This window comes from Rhamphochromis longiceps, linkage group LG8, assembly GCF_057381845.1.
Source record: "Rhamphochromis longiceps isolate RC_006_pf linkage group LG8, R_longiceps_female_GT1.1, whole genome shotgun sequence".
Taxonomy (NCBI): domain Eukaryota; kingdom Metazoa; phylum Chordata; class Actinopteri; order Cichliformes; family Cichlidae; genus Rhamphochromis; species Rhamphochromis longiceps.
Window position 1 is genome coordinate 15,085,093 of NC_140564.1, and position 26,842 is coordinate 15,111,934.

The window sequence follows — 26,842 nt, forward strand, 5'->3', positions numbered from 1 at the left end:
ATGCCAAGGCGGCACCTTTGTCTCATTAACAAATGTCCTTAAGCAAGTAAAGATATTGCTCTAAAACTTTTTTAATGTCCCCTCGTGTTTTTTTTTTTAATTGTATGACTGATTTGAGCTCATTCAGGAGTAGAGCCAAGAAGAAAACGCAGAGCAGTTCAAACATGGCTGTAAACAGGACCGACGGAAGAAAAGGGGCGCAGAGGAGGAGAAGGAGAGGTCACAGTATCAGGCTGGTTTGAACTGAGATCTGATAAGCACCTCGTGGCTCGCTCCCATGACTAGGCTTCCTCTGGCGTCCTGTCTGCGGCCGGCCGCGGTGATTACGGCCCTCAGTAGTTCTCCTCTGGTCACTCTCTGTCCCTCTGATGGTTGTCTCAGATGCAGCTTCCTCCATTCATCACTCTGTCTGCCTCGTTCTGCGTATCTGCGTGTGCGTGCATGCATTTATGTAAACCAACCGAAGAGCCTTTCCGGGGGCTGTTCTGTGAGGAAAGGTTATCAAAACACAACCGTGCACTGGGAACTGTAAACATGGTTATGCACAGATCTGAGGCTGAGGGCCATTTTCTTTTGCACTGCACTGTGCAGCCATCCTCACTGCCACCACCTGACAAATTACACTGGATGATGTGGAGCTCTTCAGTATCACAGGGGTGCCGATTTTCCCCTTTTTAATCTGGCTTTTAACTGTATTTTCAGAAGTATTAGAGCTTGTCTTACTGATGAATACCTGCAAAGCAACAGTTAAACCCCTGTTTTTTCTACAATAGGAAATTCAGTTTTTTACATTGAGTTTACAGTAAAATAAATCTTACACATGTATTTATGTTTTTTACAATTTAAGCTCAAAGAGTCATGTTGATAGATTTCATTCATTAAATAGAGCAGCATTTCTTTTGTGTAGTAAAACTGAGATGCGCTGCTGAAATTGCACCTCTTATTTATATTGAGACGTTTCAGGGATGAAATATACAACTACACTTGTTTACACTCACAGAACTGTGTTTTTATTGGTCTGACCCACTTAAGTGTTTGTGGCACTTGATGTAAAATGAGTTTTACATCTCTGATCAAGAGGAACTGCAATTTACCCACTTCTGCCTTGGCTTCAAATAAATTTACTAACTTTCACAGGTCTCGCAAGTTTGGGGAAATGTTTGGGGCATTTTCAGGTAAAGTACCAACCAAGGAACATTTGCACATTTGTAACGAGTTCTGAAGATTTTTAAATGTTGTTGAAGCACATTATGTGTTTCGTGTAACATGAAAAGGAACAGAAATTACTCCCACAAAACCAAAGGATCCACATTAAAGTTGAACGGGCCAAATCTAATCCAATATCCTATCCTAACTATCCTGAGGACTGAAGGTCAGAAGAAAAAGAGAGAGCTCAGAAAGCTGCGAGGCACTGAGACGGATGAGGAGGTTCACTCTTCTTCTTGAGCTGAGTCAAAATGATCTGGCTCACTAAAAAGAGACGGAAGAGTGCTTGCATATGATTTGTTTAATGACATTTCACATTACGTTGCTTGCTTTGCTTTAGAGAATGAAAAAGACACATTGTTACTGTCAGGAAGAAGTGTGTACGGAGGAAAAAAAGACTCAAATTATGCTGATTTTGTTTTATTGCACTTTTACCATGATGCAAAGAAATTCAAGATAAAATCCACAGAAACGATGAGCGGAATAAAAACAAAAAGAAAGGAAAAAAAAAGAAGCATTTTCACTTCAAGGACACCATCTAAGGTTCTCCGTTGATCCACCCATACATCCATACACACTGTACCGCCCTGACACAGGACTATGGAAACTTAATAAAAAACCCTTATGGAACAGATGGAGTCAGCACACATATGTAGACCTCTGTGTCTTATCTATAGCTCGTACCCAGGAGGAGCTTAACCCTTTCTGCTATGAATCCAGACATTCAAGTATTTCTATCATTGCACAGGCACTAGATTTTTCCTAATGTAATATATTAAACTTTCAGCCAGTGACTGAATCATCGACACCAACAGTTAAGCTATGAGCTGCTGGTAATGAATGAAATATACATCCTGAAAAATAATCTCTCCACAACAGCAACATCTGGACATCAAATATATATTACAAAGAAACATTAGTGTCACATTTGGCTTTTGGTACCATAACTCTAACCGCATGTCTGTTGCGCTGAAGGCAATAAAGTTGGGGGAACAAAAAAAAATTGTAAATGCTGTAAACACAGGTGGCGATGTGTGGTGCCTGTAAAATGGGACTGCCAGTACCCGGCAGCTGGCCACCCTTTTCCCACGTGCTCAGGTTGCCCTCTTGTGGACAAATTAAGGAAATTCAGCTTTAGGACAAAGAAAAAAGGAAAAATATGTTACTGATTAGTATTCATTTTGAACAATAAATAATAAATACTCTCTTAAGGACATGTAACATTTATGGGCAATAATTCATGGGCTAATCCAGGAGTAAACCTGTACTCCACTCCAGTCGAATATTTTTCATCGTCCAACTATGAGATGCTGAAACGGCTCAGCAGGAATAAAGTTAAAAAATAAAAATCGCAGCAAATCAATATCATTTTCATAATGACGATAACAGGAAGTCCCCTTCTACCTCTTCCAGCCACCCTGATTGGTTAACCATAATGCTTGCAATATTCAACAGCAGGTAGAAACACATAATTCAGCATGTGAAGAGGAGGGGGCCGGATTCTTTTACGAGTCCCTCGGAATTCACTGAATTCAAAAAAACGGGTCCTGAACCAGAAAGGCGAGAGAAGGCGTCCTTTGCAAGACTTTAGCGGTTTGGTTGGTCGGCGGGGTCGGCTGTGGTGGTACACTAAACTCAGGGTTGGATTTTTCAAAGGAGTCTAGGTGGTGGGTTCGGTTCTGCTAAGCCCCGGATCGGTCCAGAAATCTTCAGCATGTCTCGGGCATCAGTACAGTTACAAGTTATTGCACTGTTCTTTTTTTCAGTGCTATCCAGCAGGCGTCCTCTTCTGCGCAGCCTATTACCTCGGGCAGGTGGGCTTTCCTGTAAGTTCAGCAGAATTTAAGCCCTCGGAGAAATTAAGCACAGATGGAGTTCATCTGCGTTACAGGATTCCAGTTCAGTTTAAAGGTAGACTGGGTTTGGTCCGTCCAGCCTCAAATCTCCAGGTAGTCAGTCCAAGTCCTGCCGCCAAGCGCCCCCCGCGGCAGCTACCTCCTTCTCGGGCCGTTGTGGGCGTGGTCTGCCCCTTGGTATCCCTGGAGGTCGTCCTCCACCACGTAGCTGTATCCCTCCTTTTCGATGCAATCTGACAGCACATTTAGCACCTGGTGACGAGAAAACGCCAAGCTTTTAGTACACGGTGAGCTTTTTTGTAACCACTAAGTACTGACTAGCTTTTCCAAGAACAAGAGCAGTGACACCACTCTCAGACCTCTGTGGTACTGCTGATGACTCGTCAAAGATACCTCGTCAAGGTACCTTGAACGTTGAACCTTGAAAGAGCCGAGACTTCCAGTTCGTGATCTCTTATTGTTTATGAATGAAAAGAAACGAGGGAAAATCTGGGATTAAGAATTTGACACTGCATTTAAGCAAATGTGTTCCTCTTTTGTCCTCCAAACACACTTTCTACTGGTCAATGACTCCCGGAAATCAAAGTCTTCAGTCACTTCTAGCTGCTGAAAAACATTAAGTAATTATCAAATGAATGTGTTTACTGACTGTTTATAGTTTCAATTTAATACATTCAATAGACAAGCCCAAGCAAACTGCTTTATGAGTGTGAAGCACTGACCTGGCGCAGTCGTCGGTCCATGGCGTCCAGATGTGGCTGGATGAGGATGGGAGAGAGGCGGTCCCTCACCAGGGACTCTGCCATGAGCACAGACAGCTTGTATTCTTCCTTAGCCAGCAGCTGCAGTCGCAAGTGGGTAGACTTTCTTACCCTGCAGAAAGAGAACAGCCGGGGGAAAAAGAGTCAGCGCTGCCACACGCTTTACATCTCTGCCTCTGCTCAGCAACACTCACACCAAAATACAACAACACCCCACGTGCACCTTTACTAGCCTCATGCAGATTAAAATTTTAAATAGGTTTTTTTCCTTCTATATTACACTATCCTTCCAGAACTATCAAAAATGAAGACCTCACCTGCAGCACTGGTTCAGTGGCACCAGGATGGACAGCTCATCATGCGAGTGTTTTCCAAAGCTAGGATGGAAAAGCATAAATAAGTGTGCAAAATGGGATGTGGTTCCAGATTTCTGTGCATCATGTCCACAACACCTGAGCATTCTTTTTTTGTTTCACTTATTTGGTTTAATTTGAATGGCCGGACAAAATTAAACATAGCCTGTTACGATTTTCCTTAATTTATGTGTATACTGTTGCAATGGTGGATGCTCACATTTCATATACGAGCAAGTTTTAAATATGAAATCAAGTCTTATGAGCCAAAACTTCAACGCGATATAAATTTTTTCAGCTTACGACAGTTTTTTTAAATTACATTTTTTTGTTTTTTATGATGTCATTGAGAGCTGATATCCCTTATTTGGTAATCTCAGATATACAGCGCAGTTTGTGGAGCTCCAGAGATGCTAACAGTTAATTATGCAAAGCTGCTCTAGTAGAGTCCAGAACTGAAATCATGGTGTCATAAATTAGTATAAGGACTTTAAACATCCATCCATTTTCTTCTCCTTATTCAGGGCCGGATCGCGGGGGGCCACAGCTTAAGCAAAGAAGCTCAGGGCGTCCTCCCGATAGGACACGCCCGATAGGACACGCCCGATACACCTCACTCTAGAGGCAGTCAGGAGACATCATTGTTAGATAGCCAAACCACCTCGACCGGCCTACTGTGAGACCCTCTCAAATGACTGCACAACCTCAAACTATCTATAAGGGAGAGTTCAGCTGCCCTTTGGAGCACGCTCATGTGTGACGCTTGTATCTGTGATCTCATTATTTCGGTCACTACCCAAAGCTCGTGATCATAGGTGAGGGTAGGAATGTAGATTAACCAATAAACTGACAGCTTTGCTTTTACGCTCTGCTCTCTCTTCACCACGATGCACCAGCGCAGCATCTGCATCACTGCAGCCAAGCCCTCCTTCATGAACAAGACCCCACGATACTTAAACTCCTCTATTTAGAGCAACAACTCATCCCTGACCCGCAGCGGGCACTCACCCATTCTAAACTAAAGCTGCACTGACTCACCCTCTGCCATTGTCTAGATGGATGATGAAGGTCTCATTTCCAAACTTTTCAAATGTCTCATAATGGTGGCGATCCATGTTTCCTGTTAAGAAAGAGGAAAACAAAAAACAAATCAGCTAGTGGATGTTATGATATATGAGTAATATACCTGCTTATAAGGCTACATACTGTATAAAAGTACAAAAAAATAAAAACCACTGATGGCAGTAGAGTCGTGGATGATAACGTTCGCTCGACTGAACACTAAACAATCCGACTTTTCGGTGTTGGTAGAAAACTGATTCTCGTCTTATGTCAGACACTCACCCATGAGGAAGTCAAAGATGGTCATGTCCATAATGTCCAGCAGTCGTGTGCCGCTGTCATAAGGTGGAGTCTGTTTGACCTCCTCACAGTAGTCTGGGTCCACCTCCCATCTGAAGAAACGTTTAATACTTTTAATTTTTTTGCATCTGATTTGGAAAAATGTCTTTTAAACCCATTTCCCTTTTATGCTATGTACTTTTAGATCTAAGCGTTTTTTTCCTGCGTCGTAATAAGATTGAAATTAATGCTGTATAGCCAGCATTGACCTCTTGCACAGCTCTTACGAATTCATGCTGCTGGTAACTGTCAGTGACTTCAATAAACACCTCCTGATGCAGTGAATCGCTCAGTATTTGCTTCTACTGAACGCGTGCGAATGCAAGAGTGTCTGAACACGGGATCGACGTCTTACTCTGCCTTCTTCCGTTTGTGGTACGAGCGTCTCCATGGGTTCCTCCAGGTCTTGCGTTTGGCAAGGGCCAGATCCGGGAGGAAGGCGGCCAGAGATCCTTCTATCTGGTCAGGTTTACCACACAGAGCGTGCTCAGTGGAGCAGTAGTAGGAACACTCTCCATAGAAGCACACATTGTTGGCTAAAAGTCAGAAAAATAAAAGCAAACACATTCATATACTAATACTCTGATCAGCCACTCAGTGCTAAATACTTAAAGAGTCACTGCACTCTTCTTCTCTTTTTGTCAGTCGGTCCACATATATTTAAAGACCATTTTCCACCCGATTGAAATTATCTGGGGATGCTCGCTGACCTGTATTAATTGCTGAGATTGTCAGTAATTTTAATCCAGTGACAATTTTGCTCGTGTATAATATGTAAAGCTGCATTGCTAATTAACTGTCGTGCTTTGGCACAAGGTAAAGTCCCCTGATAATACTAATCCCATGCAAATGAATATCACAGCAATTCAGGCCAAAAGACTTGCTCTACATTATGATCAAGGAGGTGCTTGATTTTTGCTGTGCTTTTGCATTTTTTGAGGGGGGATGTTAAAAAATCTTTCAAGGTGTTCTTCTGACATCAACAATTCAGATCATCAGCAGACGTTTGGGAAACTGCACATGGACACGAGCGGTTTTTGGAAGAGAAGCTAAAAATAGTCTAGATGTGTACCTGGTGAAATGAAGAAGGTCCTCCAGAGCTTTTTATCTCGTGTAACATCGCGGATCTCTTTTGTCATGTTAGCTAGTCGGCCGGCTACAGGAGGGACACGACGGAAGTCCAAGATCCTACAGGATGGAGACAAATACTCAGGGTCATTTGACTTCAGTGGCAGCCCACCAAAAAAGTATGAAAGCGATGAGTGCACGCGTCCAAACAAAAGATGCATTAACCGTGGTTATTTGGATTTGGACCGTTCGTCAACAGTGTTGGTAGTTGCAGTAATTGCAACAAGACACAGGTCATTATTTTAACCTAATGTTTCACTCTATGCATGGACTATAATAATATAAGCAACAACTGAGTCATAATTGAGTAAAATCTAAAAGCACAAATGTGATTTAGTTAGTTCAACTTTTACTGTCAAACATCAACCTACAGGCCAGAATAGGGCTGCCAAAGGATACCAGATGACCCCTCCCTTCATTGTCCTTTGAAAATCTGCAGTGTATTGAACTTCTATGTGTGAACAGCAGCAACAGGGACCAGCTGTTTGTAATGCAGAAAAGCTTTTTCACACCAAATGGGAGGTGAACTTACAATCCCTCACTTAGAGGAATCACTACTTCATCCGTTATGCCACTGGAGCGAAATACCTGTACTGTCATAGAGAAACCTTATGTGATTGAACCTCACTACCAGAAGGGGGCACTGTGACACAAGTACCAGACAGTTAAGTCACATGCTGGTAAACCTCCCTGTGGTTTTCATGTGGCTGTGGTCCTACATTAAGCTATTTTTTAACTTCAGTGCAGCTTTTTATTGCCTTAATATGCTGAGAGATATAAGTTTCCAGTGCATTCTAATCTATTTCTGGGTTTGTGTTTTTGCATCATTTGACTGGAAACCAGCCCAGATGCGCATTTGAGAAAGGTTTAATATGGCGTGAATGTCTTCCTGCATGTATGCAGCCACCCAACTACAGCACCAGCATGGGCTCTTTAAAAATTGATACCTCTGACAACACCTAATGGCCAAAGCCCGAGGGCAGGGAGACACGAGGAGACAGACTGATTAAATGAAATGAAGGCGCGGGAATGAGAGAAGAGAGATGCAGCGATATGGGAGAACAAGCCCATCATACAAATGATGCCATCAAGTGTGTTGGCGGGTGCAGTGACACAGACACGTGCAGTCTCTTTCCTGCTCTCTGTCAAAGAGACAGAAGGACACAGGATGCGGTGTTGTACGGTGCTGTTTGGCCTGCTGGGCCTGGGCTTGCTGCCATGCTAAAGGGAACAGCTAGTGCTGGCTTCTGCCTCTTTTATCGCTCACACACATTTTCTTCCATCTTCGTCCCCTCTGATAAGCCCAATTCCCACAGTGCCCATTTCAAACTTGCGTTATATTTAGTTTGGATTTAAGAGAACCTGCTAGAGCCATGAAATGAACAACAGTGGGAATCGCTGCTTCCCATATTCCCAGCTGAGAAAATGTATAAGACCCAAGTGGGTCTCGTGAGATTGGGGCTTATATGGTTTAATATTTTAAGGTCACATTTGGCCTTGTATGACTTTAAATCTGCTGACTACCTAATGCAGCACTTCCCAGTTAAATCCAATCACATTATTAATGATGCCTAAAGCAGTTTAGCCCATATAGGAAAAGTCATTGTCAGTGTTGGTGTGTGTATGCGTGTGCGCGGCTGTGCTAGTGATGCTTTAAAAGTGCCTGTGTGTGTGTGTCTGTGGGCCCCCCTGGGAGGCAGTGTAGCCTCAGCCTCTGCACCAGCAGCAGCAGCTGCAGCTCTCTGGACAGGCTCTAATTTAGAACAGACAAAATAAGGAAAAAAATTAAGCGCTGCTTTTGGCAAACCCTGCCTGGCTTATATTTAGAATGGCACAGGGCCTTTCGTGCCTTTGGTTTCTTCTTCTTCCCCTTAACCCACACATATGCTGGAGCATATTTTCATGTGTGTATGTGGAGAGGAGGACCAGATGTGAAGCAGACTGGTGAAGAACGCCACTTCTAATGCAATTCCAGATGAACTGTGTCATTGTGCCTAAAGGAAAAGCAGATTCACCATCACGGCCTTCTATGGCCCTATTGTGTGTAGACGTGTGTGTGTTTGTGTGTAGGTGCGCAAGACCTCGGTATCATCTCGTGTCAGCACAGAGGAGCACCAGGATTCAGACTACAACACAAGCCCTCTGCTCGTAATAGCAAACAGCCACAGTGACGTCAGCACGACTTTAACAGCAACGCACTAAAACTCATTGCTCTCGCTCGTCGATCAGAGGCCCTCGCGAGGATTTCTCTTTTCATTAAAGTCTCTCCAGCAGCCGGGTGGGCCGTAAAGTACTAGCCTGGTAAAGGCAGTGAAGTCAGAGAGCTTGGTTGTTAGTTAAGCAAGGAGGCTGTAGTCATTGTTCAGTCAGATGCTAGCTGCAGGAGTTCAGCATTCATCCGTTATGACTCATGGCCTCTCGGAGCTCACAGCTTCTGCTGGATGGGTCAAACTCGCACAATTCACTGTGTTTGGGTGAAAAAAAAAAGAGTTTCTGAGGGACAGGAAGCAAATGTGAAAATAAGTGCAGAAGAATATGGAAGGTTTTCATCCACACGGCGTAAAGACTATGTGTTGCTATACTTGGGGTGACTTCAATCGGCTATATTCTTTTTCCTCATTCAAACCTTTAAAAACAGGTAGAATGGCAACATTTTGATCTTTCTATCCTGTGATATTGTAATAACCAGATTATGCTAATCGAGCAATTATGTAAGAGAATTCACGCATTAATTAGCAAGGCTTCGCACGAAATATGGAGAATATTCACACGAGCACACGTGTCTTAAAGCGTTACTGTAAGACACCGGTACACGGATCTGGTGTTCCTCCCAGGCGGTTAATGAGCTGACACGAGGACAGGCAAAAAAGAAATAGCAATCAGGGAGGAACAAAGCCCTGCAGGATGTTGGCCCACGCGGGTGGAAAAAATACTTGGGAGGTTAGTGTAAATTTAAGAACATGAGCTTTTTTTCTCCCCTCCTTATTAAGTCTGAAGTGTTTGTAGCAACAGGGCTGTTTCTGGGTGTTATGGTGCTCAAGGCCAGACACCCACTGCTGCCCCTGAAGGAAGAGGCCTTTTCACAGCTAATTCTTTAACGTTGTTTCAGTTAAATTGAGCTTTTGCCTTCTGGTTTGTGCCAAGCTGCATCTTTCCTTGTTTTAGCCACGTTCCAAACATGTTGGACCCAGGAAGCTGAATAAAAGTGTATTTTTATTGTGTTTCCTTTTGCTTTTTATAATGTGTTTTAATGAAGACGTTTATACATTTTACAAATAAAAATCTGCAACTCTGAATCCCTCTGCACTTTAATAAAGTTAAAGGCCTTACATTTGCTTTGCATGTCAGAATTTTTAAGCTAGCCACAGTACCGTTGCTCACAAACAAGACTGTATGTTACCCAATAAATTGCCCTTGCAAAAACAAAACAGTCTGCTTTTGAGTTCACACCAACTCTAATGTCAAAAACCAACAAATTACAAATCAAAAATGTTGTGATGTTGTCGATGAGGTGACTGCCTCATCGACACATGTTTAGGTTCAATCTGAATTCATCAGCTGGGTTATGGAAAAAGAAAAAGATGCCATTGTTTTACATTTTAAAAGTAAATAGGTAAGTTGGAATTTCACTGTTTGAATTGCTTTATGGTTTTATTCACTTTTAAAAAAAACAGATATCTTGCCTGTTTTTTTAAGGTTTTAACTGAAATGACTGGTTGGGCATGTCAATCTAGTGACAGTGATCTGTGCCTGTACAGGCACATAAAATTCAGAATAAAACATTTACATTGAAAAGGTCTATCTTCTCCTTTATGGTGATGTGTAGCTCGCCTGCGGCTGATAATCTTGTCCTTTGCAGCAAGGTACGGAAAAGCTAAAATCTTTTGATCTTCTGCTTTATATGAGGGACTGGTGGTTTTCAAAAAGTCTCAGAGTATTGTGCCAGGCTAGTGTTCACCTACTTGTCCAGATGAAAGGCTGCAATTTCAGCATTGTGTCTTTCAAAGTCAGAAAAATAGAAGAAATCTGGCGGCGTTTCCTGCTCCCGGGTCTGCCTGCAGGAACACAAGAAAGAAAAAAAGCACAGTTAGCTGAGGGGTTACACACACACACACACACACACACACACACACACACACACACACACACACACACACACACACACACACACACCTTATGCATAACCAGCAACCTGCAGCGATTTGACACTACGCATCAAGCTATGCATGCATTTCACTGTTCTCAATGATTAATTAGCATGGATACAGAAAGAATCGAGCTGCAGGCATGCAAAATGACCAGAATTCAGTGTCACAGTCTTTGACGGGTGCACTGAACATTAACCCATAACGCATTTCCACAGATGTCTCACTCCACAGCAGCCCAGTCAGTGATAATCCGCCCAGGCTTTACACCTGTACAGCTAATACTACAAACACCATTTGTGAGTAATAACATAGGCACAATAAACCAGTGTCCTTGCCTCACAAAAAGACCCTCGTCAGAGTTACCCAGGGTGTTTTGTGGGGCAGCGAGAAGGCGGGGACAACTCAAGGTCAAAGACTTTCTACTGAAGCATCCGCTCCTGTTCTCACCCTGTACCTATTTCTGTCCAGCTCTGATCCTTCCCTCTCTTAAAAAAACTGCATTCCATACACATTCTGCCTTAAAGCTCTTACTGGAGGGAAAAGAGGCTCTTAAAGGCTTAAATCCAAGAGCTGATGGAACATGGGCCAGGATGGAGAAGGACAGGCTGGATGGCTGCGGTAAAAATAAGAGGGGGAACGGGGGTCAAAGGAAGCAGAGGTGAAAAGAATTCCTGAGAAGATGCTGCTTATAGAAAATATGTAAATATATATAAAGAATGCAAAGAGAGCCATGAAACTTTCTTCTTTTATACACTCTGCCTTCTCTTTGGTATTTTTTTTGTTATTGACAACAGTAAATACTTTCCAGGAAGGCAGCTGAGTGTAATGATTTGGACTGCAGCCTCTGCCATTTCTACTTCAGCTAGTTGAGGGAGGATAAGAATGGAAACTATCTTGGCAACTTCTCTTTCTCTCCTTCGCTCTCTATTCCCTCTGGATGGCTCTCTCTGTTTATTTCACTCAAAATCCTCTATCTCACCTCCTCTGCTTCACTGCTCTCCCTCAGAACTGTTTTCTCTAGTTTCGTGTGTGTGTGTGTGTGCTTAATACTTTCTATCTGTCTGCATCTCTCTTTTTCTCTCTCCAGTCCATCCGTCACTCCCTTCCTCAGCTGGCTGGCTGATTGTAGCTCCACAGCTGCGTGGCTGACATATGCACCAGTCATTAACTAACCCAACATGGAGCCCAGAAACACTCTCATCCACTAAACCCTCCCCACACCAATTTCCTCTCCTTCTTTATCTTTCTTGTTCTGTCTTTCTAAAATCTATCCCCATCCTCAATCTCCCCTGCGAACATTTGACAGGCAGCCTCGTGCAGATGGGTGGCCAAGTTTGACTGCAGCAAGCAGAAAAGTTTGAGAGTGAATCCTGCGTCAAAACTGCCCAAAATACAAGAATATTGCTTTTTAAAAAGACGTTCGGCTTGTGTTTTCGCATTAGACGACTACGTTCAGCATCTAAAGTTAACATAAGCAGTCAGTTATTCCTCCTTTAACATTCTTCAGTCTTTGCTTCCTCACTATCTGCCTCTCTTTTACTCTCGGCCTCACTCCCGAGCAGTCATTGAGACTCTGCCAGTAAAGGCCAACCGCTGTCTCTTGATTGTATCGCTCTCTCCTTCTGGATAGCCTCGCTTCAGGGACACAGCTCTCGCTCCACATGAAGGAAAAAAATGAAATGATGAAGGCGGAAAGCAGCGTCTATTTACCCCCAACGCTGCTCAGCAGCTCTGCGACACAAAAAAATATCATTCACGCCGACACATTAAGCAGCTACTTTATCAACAGCGGCGTAAAGTCAGGTGCTGAATCTATTGTTTGCCAAAACGACAGGGGGACCGGCCTCCAATGAATAAATGAATTTTGGAGACTAAAATGTGAAGAGGTAATGTTTACATGCACGCAGTTGGTCAGCAAAGCTTGGCATACGGAAGCAAAGGAAACAGGAAGGAACAACAACCAGTGCAATGCATCCACCTACCAAAAGTAAAGCTCACTAACAAAAACTATCTTTTTATTTACAACTGAACAACATAAAAGCTTTTTAAATGTACTTCAAGCGCTGCCTTGTTGTCCAAGTTCATTAACCAAAGAAAACCTATAACACTGGCACACTTGTAACTCAGTTAAACTGATGGCAAAACCCAAGCATGCATTTTCTATAAGAGGGATTCCAAACACATTGCTCTTTTACAATTTTATATTTCTTTTTGAATTTAAGGGTTTGTTTTGAGAGTTTTATATTATCTGAGGTGAAGCTGATAAATCCTTATTAGCTGTACTGGGCCAACCTGTATTCAAGTGGGTGGAAAACTGACCATTCAAGGCTGGCTGACGTGATAATCACCTGTTTAAAATGTATCAAAGTTTACAGTTATCAGTTAGTTGCATGTTTGCTTTAGGTGACAGGCGGATGCACCTCCACTATATTGAGTCGGTACCAGACCATTCTCACCATGTTTGCGGTGCTGTTTAGTCTTTTTAATGGAATTACACGACAAATGTATCTATCTGTGCATGCAGTTGCCCTAGCAACCTCGTCAAGAAGCCTGTGCTCCAATTTTGGCAAGTAGATATTTATTCATATAATACTAAATGCTGATTAGAAGACGGGTATAGACGCACCTTGCAAACCATATTCTCTTGTCTTGGCCGATATTATCAGCTGATATTACAGAACTGTCGATATATTGGTATCACCAAATATAATTATTTTAAAATGAATATAATTTCATATTTCAGTTTTTAGCAGATAAAGGCAAATGGCTTAATTAAGAATTGAGGTGCGGTATGGGGAAGGCTAAGCAGACTGAAAAAAAGTAACCTGCAACACATTTATTCTTAGCTGCACTGCCACATTATCTTAGTAAGGACTTGTAAATAACCACAAATAACAAGTGTAAGGGAAAAGAAAAAATATATCGGCTGATATATCAGATTTTTCAAATCCCCAAATACCTAGGCTCTAGTTTGGATGTAATCCTCTTTGGCTCCAAAGTTAACAAAATCATAAACATTTTGAATGTTATGGGCACATTGTGATAAGATGCGAAAGCAGTAGATAAAATACCCCTTTAGAAGGAACGAAAGCTGATCCCCAGCCCTGTTTGGGAGACTGTTGTGTAGTTTAAAACAAAGATAATGTAAAAGAAAAAATACTACAAGGAAACGTGTGTTACTGTAGCCCTAACTTGCCAGTGTTTCATGACTGTGCTGACCATACAGGAGCGTAGTCATGGAGATTTCTTGGAGGATAAGAATGAACAAACATTCTAGTGCGATGATTCATGGCCACTCAGCCTTAAAGAAACTCACTAAAATACTTCACGTAGTCGTGCTACACTCCTCTCCCTGTATAGGGGAAGAAACCACAATAAGGTGCTTTATTCGTGAGTGCTCCACAGACCCAACAATAAAGCTTGTCCAAGGTGCATATGCTTGAATCACTGCTGTTCTCTATGATGGTGCGAATAAGAATATAAGAGCCCAGCAGTATATGTTTATACTTGAGACAAATATCTCTGCCTGTGGCCTGGCTTGATATGTGGCTTCACTGATGCTCTCCTCTCACTGAATGCCAGCCAGGAAGCAGGAAGGCTGGATAATTACCACAGTCCACAACCAATTCAAATGTCAATAAAGTTATTTAGAGCATGTCATTTTGCCCCCCCCCCCCTGCCCCGCCGCCGAGTGAGAGCGGGAGGAAAAAGGGTAAAGAGAGGAAGAAGTGAAGGAAGGACGCGAAATAAATTGCGACGAAAGGTTAAACAGGCAGATTAGCAGTGATGACACGGAGGACGAGCTACGGTACGTCTCTCAGGTACCTTTGAACTCACAAATACGCAGCTGTTTTGTATTATGTAACATTGTGTTTGAGTCGTGGAACACAAGCACCTGTGTTCTGGAAAATCTGCGCGCGTCCTGATCAAACAAACCATTAAGGGCACGTTACGAGGGAAGCGTTCCATCAAAGCATGGTAGAGGAAACATACATAAATGCATGACCACATAATAAAGTCTATAAATGTTTGAGTACACAGTATGCACTGAGTTCAAAGGAAACTGTGAGGAGGGCAGAGATGTCGGCTGCTCGAAAGCTACTCGCCCTTTTCATTTTGGACTGCCTGCTCGAGCCCAACCTTTAAAATATTTACAAATCCACGGCGGACTCGTGCTGAACGAATCGTAGATATCTACAGCATGCATTTCTTCTCCTCCTCAGCAAGAGAAAAGTAACAGTATATTTAGAACTAGCTGTCTTTCTACACCAAACATCAGCTCCTTTATCATCACAAGCAGGTGAGATGCACTGAGCCGAGCATGCCCACTGTGACCCTGGCCCTGCTGTAAACACATAGTTTACACTGAGTAGCCAGACAGTTTCTTGGCTCTGCTCCGAGGGGCCCCCGGCAGCCACCGGGGCAGCGAAAGTCTATTAGCAAACACACAGCAGTGTGAAAACATAAAGGTGAATGAAAGCGCTGCATCTGGAAAATCTACCTGTGCATACAGGACATAGTTGACCTGTGAAACACCAGCGAGACACAGAGGGGACCAAGGAGAATGGGGGGAAAAGGCGTTTCCATTTGACCTGCTATTGACATCAAGTCACAGTATTTTAATAAGATCTGCAAATAAAAATCTAATCATTAGATTTAATGATCAGTTGAAGCTGAAATAAACACACCGAGTAACCTTGTAGTGATACACTATGACTATTTTATTGTACCCTTATGAGAATTTATTCTTCAGTAAATTTCCCTAAGGGTACAATAAAGTATATAGTATCGTATCATATTAGATCTCCTGCCCTGTGTAAAATTATCTCAGACCAGCCACTATTGCAAATTGTCTGAATGGCCACATAAGTGAGCTATTACAGGATTCCCTAAATTTCCCATGGTACAACTCAATACCAGCTCTCTTTTTAAAAGTTCTTCTGCGTGGTTAGTAACACGCAACAACCTCAGGGGTTTAATAATAAAGCCAGCATGAAGGCCCAAAACTGCAGTTCCTTAAATGGCCACTTGAGGCAGGCTGACATTAAAAGCAAGTCAGTCATAGTAGATTCACGTGGTAAAATAGCCATCTTGACAGTAGATATAAACATACAGTTGTCAAAGTTCATGAGAGTACACTAACAAAATTAATGTGTATGGTGTATTCAAAAGGAAAGGGGAAAGCCACATACAACAAACTTGCATCTGAAAAAAACCACCAGCCTTATGTAACAATATCCTTTGGACAGTTGGGATGAAAGAGGAGATGGCTGGCTTTAATGTGCAGTGATAGAAAAACCAAACACAGCATAGCAGAACAAAGACCTCATACCTGCTGCGAAGCACGGTGGTGCAGGGATTTTAGCTTGTTTTGCTCTGTATACTTAAGTATACAGTGGTCCCTCGCTATGATGCGGTTCACCTTTCGTGGTCTTGCTGTTTCTCAGGTTTGTTTTTTTTGTTTGTTTTTTTACAGCGCATTGTGTTCTGTGTCCTGATTGGCTGTAGACCATTGTCAATCAATCTTGTGCCGTGTCTTCTGTACAGTACAGCATGTGTTCAGCTTGTCACATTTACATAAATCTTCGATTGCTAGCAGTGTGACTCTGAAGTGCTGTACTGTATATTTGTTTTTTCTCCCCAACAAACACAACAATGTCGACGAAACATTTTGCACCGTCAAAGGCAACCACAGGTGCATTTAGTTTCATTCTATAATACAGGGAGTGCAGAATTATTAGGCAAGTTGTATTATTGAGGAATAATTTTATTATTGAACAACAACCATGTTCTCAATGAACCCAAAAAACTCATTATTATCAAAGCTGAATGTTTTTGGAAGTAGTTTTTAGTTTGTTTTTAGTTTTAGCTATTTTAGGGGGATATCTGTGTGTGCAGGTGACTATTACTGTGCATAATTATTAGGCAACTTAACAAAAAACAAATATATACCCATTTCAATTATTTATTTTTACCAGTGAAACCAATATAACATCTCCACATTCACAAATATACATTTCTGACATTCAAAAACAAAACAAAAACAAATCAGCGACCAATATAGCCACCTTTCTTTGCAAGGACACTCAAAAGCCTGCCATCCATGGATTCTGTCAGTGTTTTGATCTGTTCACCATCAACAATGCGTGCAGCAGCAACCACAGCCTCCCAGACTGTTCAGAGAGGTGTACTGTTTTCCCTCCTTGTAAATCTCACATTTGATGATGGACCACAGGTTCTCAATGGGGTTCAGATCAGGTGAACAAGGAGGCCATGTCATTAGTTTTTCTTCTTTTATACCCTTTCTTGCCAGCCACGCTGTGGAGTACTTGGACGCGTGTGATGGAGCATTGTCCTGCATGAAAATCATGGTTTTCTTGAAGGATGCAGACTTCTTCCTGTACCACTGCTTGAAGAAGGTGTCTTCCAGAAACTGGCAGTAGGACTGGGAGTTGAGCTTGACTCCATCCTCAACCCGAAAAGGCCCCACAAGCTCATCTTTGATGATACCAGCCCAAACCAGTACTCCACCTCCACCTTGCTGGCGTCTGAGTCGGACTGGAGCTCTCTGCCCTTTACCAATCCAGCCACGGGCCCATCCATCTGGCCCATCAAGACTCACTCTCATTTCATCAGTCCATAAAACCTTAGAAAAACCAGTCTTGAGATATTTCTTGGCCCAGTCTTGACGTTTCAGCTTGTGTGTCTTGTTCAGTGGTGGTCGTCTTTCAGCCTTTCTTACCTTGGCCATGTCTCTGAGTATTGCACACCTTGTGCTTTTGGGCACTCCAGTGATGTTGCAGCTCTGAAATATGGCCAAACTGGTGGCAAGTGGCATCTTGGCAGCTGCACGCTTGACTTTTCTCAGTTCATGGGCAGTTATTTTGCGCCTTGGTTTTTCCACACGCTTCTTGCAACCCTGTTGACTATTTTGAATGAAACGCTTGATTGTTCGATGATCACGCTTCAGAAGCTTTGCAATTTTGAGACTGCTGCATCCCTCTGCAAGATATCTCACTATTTTTGACTTTTCTGAGCCTGTCAAGTCCTTCTTTTGACCCATTTTGCCAAAGGAAAGGACGTTGCCTAATAATTCTGCACACCTGATATAGGGTGTTGATGTCATTAGACCACACCCCTTCTCATTACAGAGATGCACATCACCTAATATGCTTAATTGGTAGTAGGCTTTCGAGCCTATACAGCTTGGAGTAAGACAAAATGCATGAAGAGGATGATGTGGACAAAATACTCATTTGCCTAATAATTCCCTGTACTAGACTTACTTTTCTATAGTAGTGAGGGGTTTTGCAGCCTTAAAACATCTGTAATAATTGTAAAAAATAAAGTTGGCTACTTCGCGGATTTCACCTATCGCGGGTTATTTTTGGAACGTAACGCCCGCGATAATCGAGGGACCACTGTACAGCAAAAATTGAGTCATGCAACAGGACAATGATCCTGAGCACAGCAGCAAATCTACAACAACTGAAATCAAGGTGTTGGAACGACTCAGTCAAGTCCACACCGCAGCCTTTCAGTCAGGCTGCGGTGTGGACTTTAAGAGAGCTGTGCATAAACCAGGGGTGTCCAACTCCAGGCCTCAAGGGCCGGTATCCTGAAGGTTTGAGGTCTCACCCTGGGTCAACACACCTGAATCAAATGATTAGTTCATTACCAGGCTTCTGGAGAACTTCAAGACATGTTGAGGAGGTAATTTAGCCATTTAAATCAGCTGTGTTGGATCAAGGACACATCTAAAACCTGCAGGACACCAGTCCTTGAGGCCTGGAGTTGGACACCCCTGGCATGCCCACAAACCTCAATGAACTGAAGCAACATTGTAAAGAAGAGTGAGCCATAATTCAGAGAGCGATCAAGTCATCCAGAAAAAAATTACATCAAGTTATTGTTGCTAAAAGTGGTTAAATCATGTAGTATACTTTGGTGCACATATAGGAAAGTATAATCCCAGCCTACCTGTTAGGCACCACCTCTGAACTAGACTTTTCAAATGCAAACTTCTGACAAAGAAATATGATTTCCTGTGCTGTTACCTGCATTAACAGCCTGTTAGATGTCTTTGTTCTATTTATAATTAGCTACGTTACAGTATTTTATTTGCATGTCAGGCTAAATTCTGTGATCCATTCATACAATCCATAGATTGTAGCAAAGCAAAGGTGCTAACCAAGCTAGCTAGCATTAGCTGACAACTGAGAAATCTATCTCGCTGTCCATGTAAGGCCTCTCAAGGCTTTAGGAAGCAAAAGCTGCAGTTTTTAGCAAGTTTATGTATAATATGCATCTTGTTTAAACTCTGTGTTCTGGAGTCTAATACAAGCTTTGAGCTCCAGAAGAAAGCAGTGTTTACCGCAGTGTATTTCATCTGCTCCTTTATCTTTGAGAAGGTAAGATGTAAAAAACCAAAAAAAAAAAAACCCAAAAAACTAAAGTTACTCTCTTAACTATTTGTTCACTTTTGCGTTTTCAAAGTTAAAAAAAAAGGTTCTCCTTTCTCAGAATGTTCCCTCGTTGAGTTTTTCCCCTTGCTCACAATCAAAATCCTTTTTAAGACATCAGCAATGCATCTCAGTGGCTTAAACGCATTCATTATGGAGAAAAATTCAAATGTGGTGACAGTCAAAATTATGCACAAAGCCGTTCACTGTGAATTCTTTCCACACAAATCACAATATATGCTTTTTTTTCATTTGCATTTCATGTTTTTCATGGTCCAACTGCTCACTTTTGAGCAATTCTTGCTTGTGCTGCAGTATTGTTTCATCTGCAGCTGAGCTGAATTATGGAAACAAAACATCCCCAACATATCGTTTCATCTGACTTTACAACCGGAGTGAATATCCTATCCAAGGTGATGTGTAATAACCCGGGTGTCACCATGTCATGGTGCGTTTGGATATAGACCGGAGAGGATATTTTCTGTTGTTTCAAAGTCAAGCGGCCAATCGATCACCATAAGCCCGCAGCTATGGTCGCAGGCCAAAGCATAAAGAGAAAAAAAGCAGACAGGAGTAAAAAGATATGCTGCAAAATATAAAAAGACAAGGGCATCTTCCAGCCCCAGCGGGTTCCCACCAAAGGGCTGACTCCACACACTTGTCACACATCATCTGTCAAACCCACGGGCATGGCGGGGAGAGCGCAAGATCGCGTGCACAAAAACGTATACGCTCGTACGTACACATCTGCACAAACAGAGCGTTAACATGCATACACACACATTCATAGAAAGAAGACGTAGCAGCTTAAATGATTTTCTAAACCCCGAGAGGGAGGAGCTGAACGCCAAGGCAGCAGGTAAGCTTTAAATGCATAAGAGGGTAAGATAGCAAATACCATTTATGGGTCAAAAAATACCATCAGAACCACGCGGAGATTGGGGATGAGAGGAGGCGGTGCATTGTTTTATCTCAAGCATAACACGTGTGAAAGCTGACCTTTCGCGCAATGACATTTGATAAATTGAGAAAAAAGGCTTTTACCAGCATATGAGACAGGCGCACCTGCGTGTTTGTATCTGACGATACGTGTTGCTGTTTACTGGCCTTTGCTGCTATAACCCTCTGCTGTAATCTTATGTCTGAGCACAGGTTTTACCGCACAAATGGGAAGATGTGACATCTTATTTTGTATGAGTAAGTGCTCCGCTCTGTGGGTGGTGCACTGAGAGGACATTTTGTGTGTGTGAAAGAAAGAAAGCTAGAATGCAAGAAAGAAAGAAAGATGGCAAGGGAGGAAGGAAGGAAGGAAGGAAGGAAAATGACAGAAAAGGGTGCAAGACAAGGAATGGAACGCAATGGAAAGAAGGAGAAAAGAAAGAAATGAAGGAAGGAAGGAAGTGGAGGGGAGAAAGAAGGAAAAGTTGCAAAACATTTTCTGTTTTTATATTTCCTTATATTTTAGGGAAGGTGACAGAAGGAAATGAAACCAATGGAAAGGAAAAGGCAGGAAAAAGGTGCAACACATTTGTCTCTTAATTTCCTTATAGTTTAATGGGGAAAAGAGGACTGAAGGAAAGAGAAGAGGAGGAAAAGAAAAGAAATGAAGGAAGGAAGAAAGAAAGGAAAAGGGAAAAAAGCCTTTTCATGTGACGTTAATGTGTTTTTTCTTTGAAATTCAAAATCATGATTTGACCTGCTGCACCTCGGTGCGCTCTCTTCTTTTAAAAGCATTTCAGGGCACCTCTTGAGTGAAAGGCCTTAATACTCCCATCACTGCTGAGCCCAACAGAAACGCCGCCTGTTTTTTTTCACACTGGCAATTACAAAATTTTAAAAATGAGCGTTTATAAAGACACAAACTGATGTGAGTTGAAAAAAAAAAAATCAGCATCAACCTTCAACACCTCGTAAAGTCCGAGCGTAGCAGCCATAATGAGTCAGGTAGTAAAAATTTCACTCAAGGATTTTTAACTAGCACACCGCAAACACAGACCAATCCAGGTGCGTGTGTGTGCGTGTTTAACTTGTGTGTCACAGTTTCTAAGTGTGATAGCTGTCATGGCTCCCCAGGCACTGCAGTGCTCTTCATCCTCCACCTCCTCCTCCTTCTATACTCCTTTACCCCTTCAGATCCCAGGCCTGACATACAGAAAGACAGCTGCTTCCTTCTGGCAAAGCTCACTCTACCCCTCTCTCTCCGTAACACATTAACACACGCACACACACACACACACACACACACACACACACACACACACACACACACACACACACACACACACACACACACACACACACACACACAGAGGAAGGTGTGTAAACACATTTTTGAGGGGTGTAGGTAGAATGAACTACAAATAGGCACATATAGGCTTCACAGAATAGGACACACACACCCTTACGCACACACTGCGTAAGTGATGAAAGTATTGAGATAGCATGATGACAACTAGGTTAGCACACACAAACAGTGCAAAAATCACTGTTACAGCTTGAGCTATTCCCTGTGGAAAACAGCTATGCGTGCGTGTTAAATGCATTCTCAACGTGTGTGCATGAAGCTAATGTCAATATAATGATTTATGCAATAAAACTGATTTTAAAAGAATCTGTATTCAGCTGCGAATTGAGCTTCTGTGTCCTCCGGGGCCAGCACCATTTAAATGCAGTCATCCTGAATAAATAGCCAACGCCTTTAGAACACAACAGCTTTTTTTCCCACCTTTTTTTCCCGGTGCCACTTCAAAGAGGCCTGTGCTTAAGCAAAGAATAGCCCTAAATGAAAATCACTGAGCAAAACACAGCTATTAGAGGTTTATTGCGTGGCATGACACCATGAAGTCTGTTAGCTGTGAGAGGAGAAGGAGGAGGAGGAGTAGGAGGGAGACGCTGAAAGAAGGATGTTCAACTAGATTGTTATTGAGAGGCTTTTTTAGACTATGGCAAGAGACAAGGGACAGAAAAAGGTGAAACGTGCGCGCCATTAATTTTAAGACTTCTACTGGGATTATCTTCGCATTAATCCGTCATGGTAAGTGTGGATATTGTGCAAATATTCCATCCAGATAAACTGGCCATAAAGATGAAGTCGTCATTTCAGCATAACCCGAGAGAGATACTCACCACTCCCTCTGAGCAGGCATCATCTCCTTATCTGTGCAGGATACAGCAACAGCACACATCCTAATACAGCACCAGCGTTTAGCTCAACACCTCTACTTATCTATCGCTTTCTTCATTAGAGACAAAAAAACATGCCTTTCTCTTTTTGTATGTCAGAGGAGGAAGAAAAAGTAATATTTATGGAATGGCTGTGGATAGAAAACTGCCTGGGAGACACTTCCAGGAGTTGTCCTTTCAGTGCTGCAGTATTCCTTGGAAATAAACAGTCGGTTCTTACTTGGTTTTGAATGCGCCAAAGCCAGCAGGAAATCAGCAAGGGCTCCGACTTAATTAAATTGGCTTCGATTAAAAATTGAGTGAAATTCAATTAAGTATTGCAAAAACGTCTAATGCTTTTTCCTTCCACCTGGAAGCTGGAGTCAGAGGACTTAATCATAAAGAATGAAAAGGAGGATGGATGGATGGATGGATGGATAAATTCTCTCCTTATGAAATCCTGCTCTCTATGTGAGAAACATAACATGAAGGCATAGTAAACATTCACAAGATCTGATTTTCAAACACAAATGCAAACATGCTTCAGTGGATTCCCTTATAAACCATATAAGAGCAAGACTGAACTGTTTTTAATTTCCATTTCTAAAGCAGGGTTGGATAATGTGTGTGTGTGTGTGTGTGTGTGTGTGTGTGTGTGTGTGTGTGTGTGTGTCTGCAAGTGGGAAGGAGAGATGATGAATTTCCCTGTACGGCATAAAAGATGATCCTTAATCTGCCGCATTCATTCAGCTTTCAAAGGAACAACATCAGTGAAGCGCTGCCACCATCAGTTGGCTCACACGGCGCTGCGTGAATGAGTAACATGCAGGGCCACATATTGACCAAATAATCACATTATGTTACACAACTGTACAGACTGCGAATATATCCGTGCCTTTGAAATGTGACACTTTACAGCGAGGATATGCTACGACATTTGTGGAGGAAATAAACGAGTGCAGCTTTTGTGATTCGCACAGTTGGAATCAGTGGGAGATTTCCACCCTTGCTTTTATTTTTTCAGTAAACCTTAGGTTTCTGATGTACTCTGTCTCTATTTCTAAGGTTCTTCGAGTTCTGGTACTCCAGGTACTTTCAAGGAAACACAAGTGTTGCAAGCCTGGCGGGCTAATGCGTCTAAGTGCCCCCCCACTAAGCGTAAGCATCAGGGAATTATAACTTGCAAGTATTAAGTTACCTAATGTATCTTTATTAGCCTACTGTTACAGTTAATTATTATTACACATATAAAACAGCTTGAAAGACAGTTAAATTTCAACCTAACTCGAACACAACAAACAGCCTAACTGTGCTATTTCCACTGAAGGATACTAAAAAACCCCAACAAACTAAAGGGAAAGCGCACCACCTGCCATTTCTGGGGTTTCAATTAAAAATGATATGGTCTTAATGATATAAATCCAATCTGAGACAAATAACAATACATATTATATTATACTGTGCCATAATTCATTTAACAAAACTGAGCCAAAATGGAGAAGCAGTTGCAGAAAACTAGACTTCGACTGGACCATCTTTTTTCCCAAGTCATTCTGTTGTAGATTTGTTGCTTTGATTGGGATCACAGTCCTGTTGCATGACCCAGTTCACACCAAGCTTTAGCTGTCAGACAGATGCTCTCACATTTTACTTGAGGATACTTGGATATATGAAGGAGTTAATGGCTGAAGCAAAAAAAAGAGTCAAAATCATCATCCCTCCGCCACCGTGCTTGACAGCTGACACGAGGCATTTACGCTAATATGCTATCTCTAATCGTGGCGCTGTGATTTAGCGCCAGACATCTCCACTTTGGTCTCGTCTGTCCAAAGCTCGCTGTTCCAGAAGTCTTGTGCTTTGGTCACATGTAACTCTGCAAACCTGAACTGTGCTGAAATATTCTTTTTAGAGAGAAGAGGCTTTCTCCTGGCAGTCCTTTCAAACAAGCCATACTTGTTCAGCCCTCTTCAAATTGTACTGTCATGAACTTTAACGTTTAGCATGCTAACTGAAGCCTTTTTGTAGTTGCTCAAACATTGCACTCTCTGACCTTGGGAGGAATTTGCTAAAATATCAGCTCCTGGGAAGACCTGGAACTGTTTTGAATGTTTTCCATATGTGAATATCTTCCTCACTGTCGACTTCAAATTCTTTGCAAATGCTCTCATAACTCTTCGCAGGTTGATGACCACTAGCAGGTGCTTCTCTAAAATTATTGCTGATGTCTTTTTTCCTTTGCTTTGTACTAAGACACACCTGAATGCTCTAGACCTACAGCTGCTAAAGCCTCTGCTTTTATAGAGGTCCTCAAACTTGCTGATGATCAATTAATCAAATGCATTTGATTATCAGCACCTGGCTGCTACTTCTACTCTTATTTCCTGTGGAAGCAAGAAGGGTGAAAGAGTTTTTCACACACTGCTTCTGCATTCTAGCTTCTTCTTCTTCTTCTTTAAAGAAGTAAGTAAAATAATAAGTGCTGTTGTCCAGGTGAAGCTCTTTATTGTGTCCTGATATGTAAAAAAAAATTAGAACTGACAGATGGTGTACTTTCCTTTAGAGATGGACCGATCCGATATTACGTATCGGTATCGGTCCGATACTGACCTAAATTACTGGATCGGATATCGGAGAAAAATAAAAAATGTAATCCGATCCATTAAATATCACGAAAGCACCTCACAAAACTTGCAACACGCCGTAACTCACCTCAGAACGTTAGCACGTCGGAGCAGTATGCATCACGTGATAGAGCGGCTGTGGCATGCGGGACCTGTCGGTGGTCTGGATAGCATTTGGAGCTTCGCTAGCAACCCGGCATTTCATCTCCGACAAAGTTATCCCGAGAGAAGTAAAGCAAGTGTGTAAGTCCATCTCTGAATGTTTGTAAAGCATTCCTGCATTAAGCTTAACAAACGATATATGGAGCGACTGCCTCTTCTTGCTGCTACTTCAATCATGAAACTGCTTAACGATCAGCTGATCGGCTTTTCTGTCGCGAGTCCGTCTCTCTGGTTTGTTTTTGGCCCACTTTGCACCAGAAAGAGGAAACCAGCGGCTGAACAACAGCAGCACGTTTAAGCTTGATCAGCTGTTGTTAGAATGTATTTAATATTACTTTCTACTCGAGGATCTTTTTCTACGTAGCTGACGCTGGTAACTGTGCAGGGGCGGATCTAGCAAAGTTTAGCCAGGGGGGCCGATAGGGCATTAACAGGGAAAAGGGGGCACAAAGACATACTTTTCTTTCTTATTCTCATTTAAAATGTCTAGCTTTTAATAAATAATTATCTGACACCCAAAGTTTTAATTTGATGCAAAATAAATAGAAGTCCATTACTGTATATAGTAACTATTAAGTCTAATATATATACCCTAGTAAGCTATAGTACTTTTTCCTTTGGGAAGGTACCATCTGTGCAGTCTGCAATTTTGTTGAAGAAAGATGTTGAATCTATTTAATATTTCTTGAAAAATAATTGATTTCTGTGCATTTTTTTTTCACACTGCATCAAATTAAGGTTGATTACGTCGATTAAGCATCATGAGGTGGAGTGTGAGGGGTGGTTCCCTATTTTTTATTTATTTATTTTTGTTGTTGCTGGGAGTTGGAACCCTATTAGTTAGGCTGCTTAATATTTATGCTAAGTACTCTTTAAAATACCAGAATAGGGAGGATGGTGTAGGTTTAAGTTTATTAGATTGATCAGTATTGCTGAACTATGAAATATTTTTTTTTGCATACAGGTATAACAGAATAGCTTTAGTGTAGTTGTTGTTTTAAACTTGAGTATGAACTTATACAAAATGCAGCAAGATATTTAAAAAAAACAGTTTTGTTGATTAAAAAACACTATATTGGATTCATATCGGTATCGGCAGATATCCAAATTTATGATATCGGTATCGGTATCGGACATAAAAAAGTGGTATCGTGCCATCTCTACTTTCCTTTCATAATAACTATCTAAAATCTGTGATTCTTCTGCTACACACTTTTGGTTATAAAAGGCAGAAACACTTATTTATTGAGTGTGAACATCAAAGGATGACAGTTCAATCTCAAGCACTGGGATTATATCTGCTGTTAGTCTGACCTCGAGTCTGATCAGCTGCTATAACATTTGTACATCTCATACGTAGCACAATAAACAACCCGGACTCAAGTCCGATAAGGAATCCCATTCACTCACCCGTGTCTGTAATTTTTGCATATTTAACTTCATTCATATTTAACATCATTTAACTTCACTTGACGTGGCAATTTGTAAAAAATAACCTCCATTCAGAATAAAAATCTCCACTGGATGATTAGAAGACAGGCTCGGCTAAGACTGATTGCCGTGGCCTTTCCAGAGCTATTCT

At 41.9% G+C, this 26,842-nt stretch overlaps 1 protein-coding gene across 1 annotated transcript in view; it reads right to left on the reverse strand.

The window, feature by feature from the left end:
• Nucleotides 1–1,492: 1,492 nt before the first annotated feature.
• Nucleotides 1,493–26,842, reverse strand: part of fam20cb (FAM20C golgi associated secretory pathway kinase b) — a 66,419-nt gene continuing 41,069 nt past the window's right edge. The window contains exons 4-11 of the mRNA XM_085415941.1: nt 10,668–10,760; nt 6,650–6,765; nt 5,933–6,113; nt 5,521–5,630; nt 5,215–5,296; nt 4,141–4,200; nt 3,785–3,935; nt 1,493–3,314 (exon numbers count right to left, since the gene is read on the reverse strand). Coding sequence (XP_085272067.1) covers nt 3,198–3,314; nt 3,785–3,935; nt 4,141–4,200; nt 5,215–5,296; nt 5,521–5,630; nt 5,933–6,113; nt 6,650–6,765; nt 10,668–10,760 — 910 coding nt within the window. The 3' untranslated portion in view covers nt 1,493–3,197. The remainder of the gene's footprint in view (nt 3,315–3,784; nt 3,936–4,140; nt 4,201–5,214; nt 5,297–5,520; nt 5,631–5,932; nt 6,114–6,649; nt 6,766–10,667; nt 10,761–26,842) is intronic.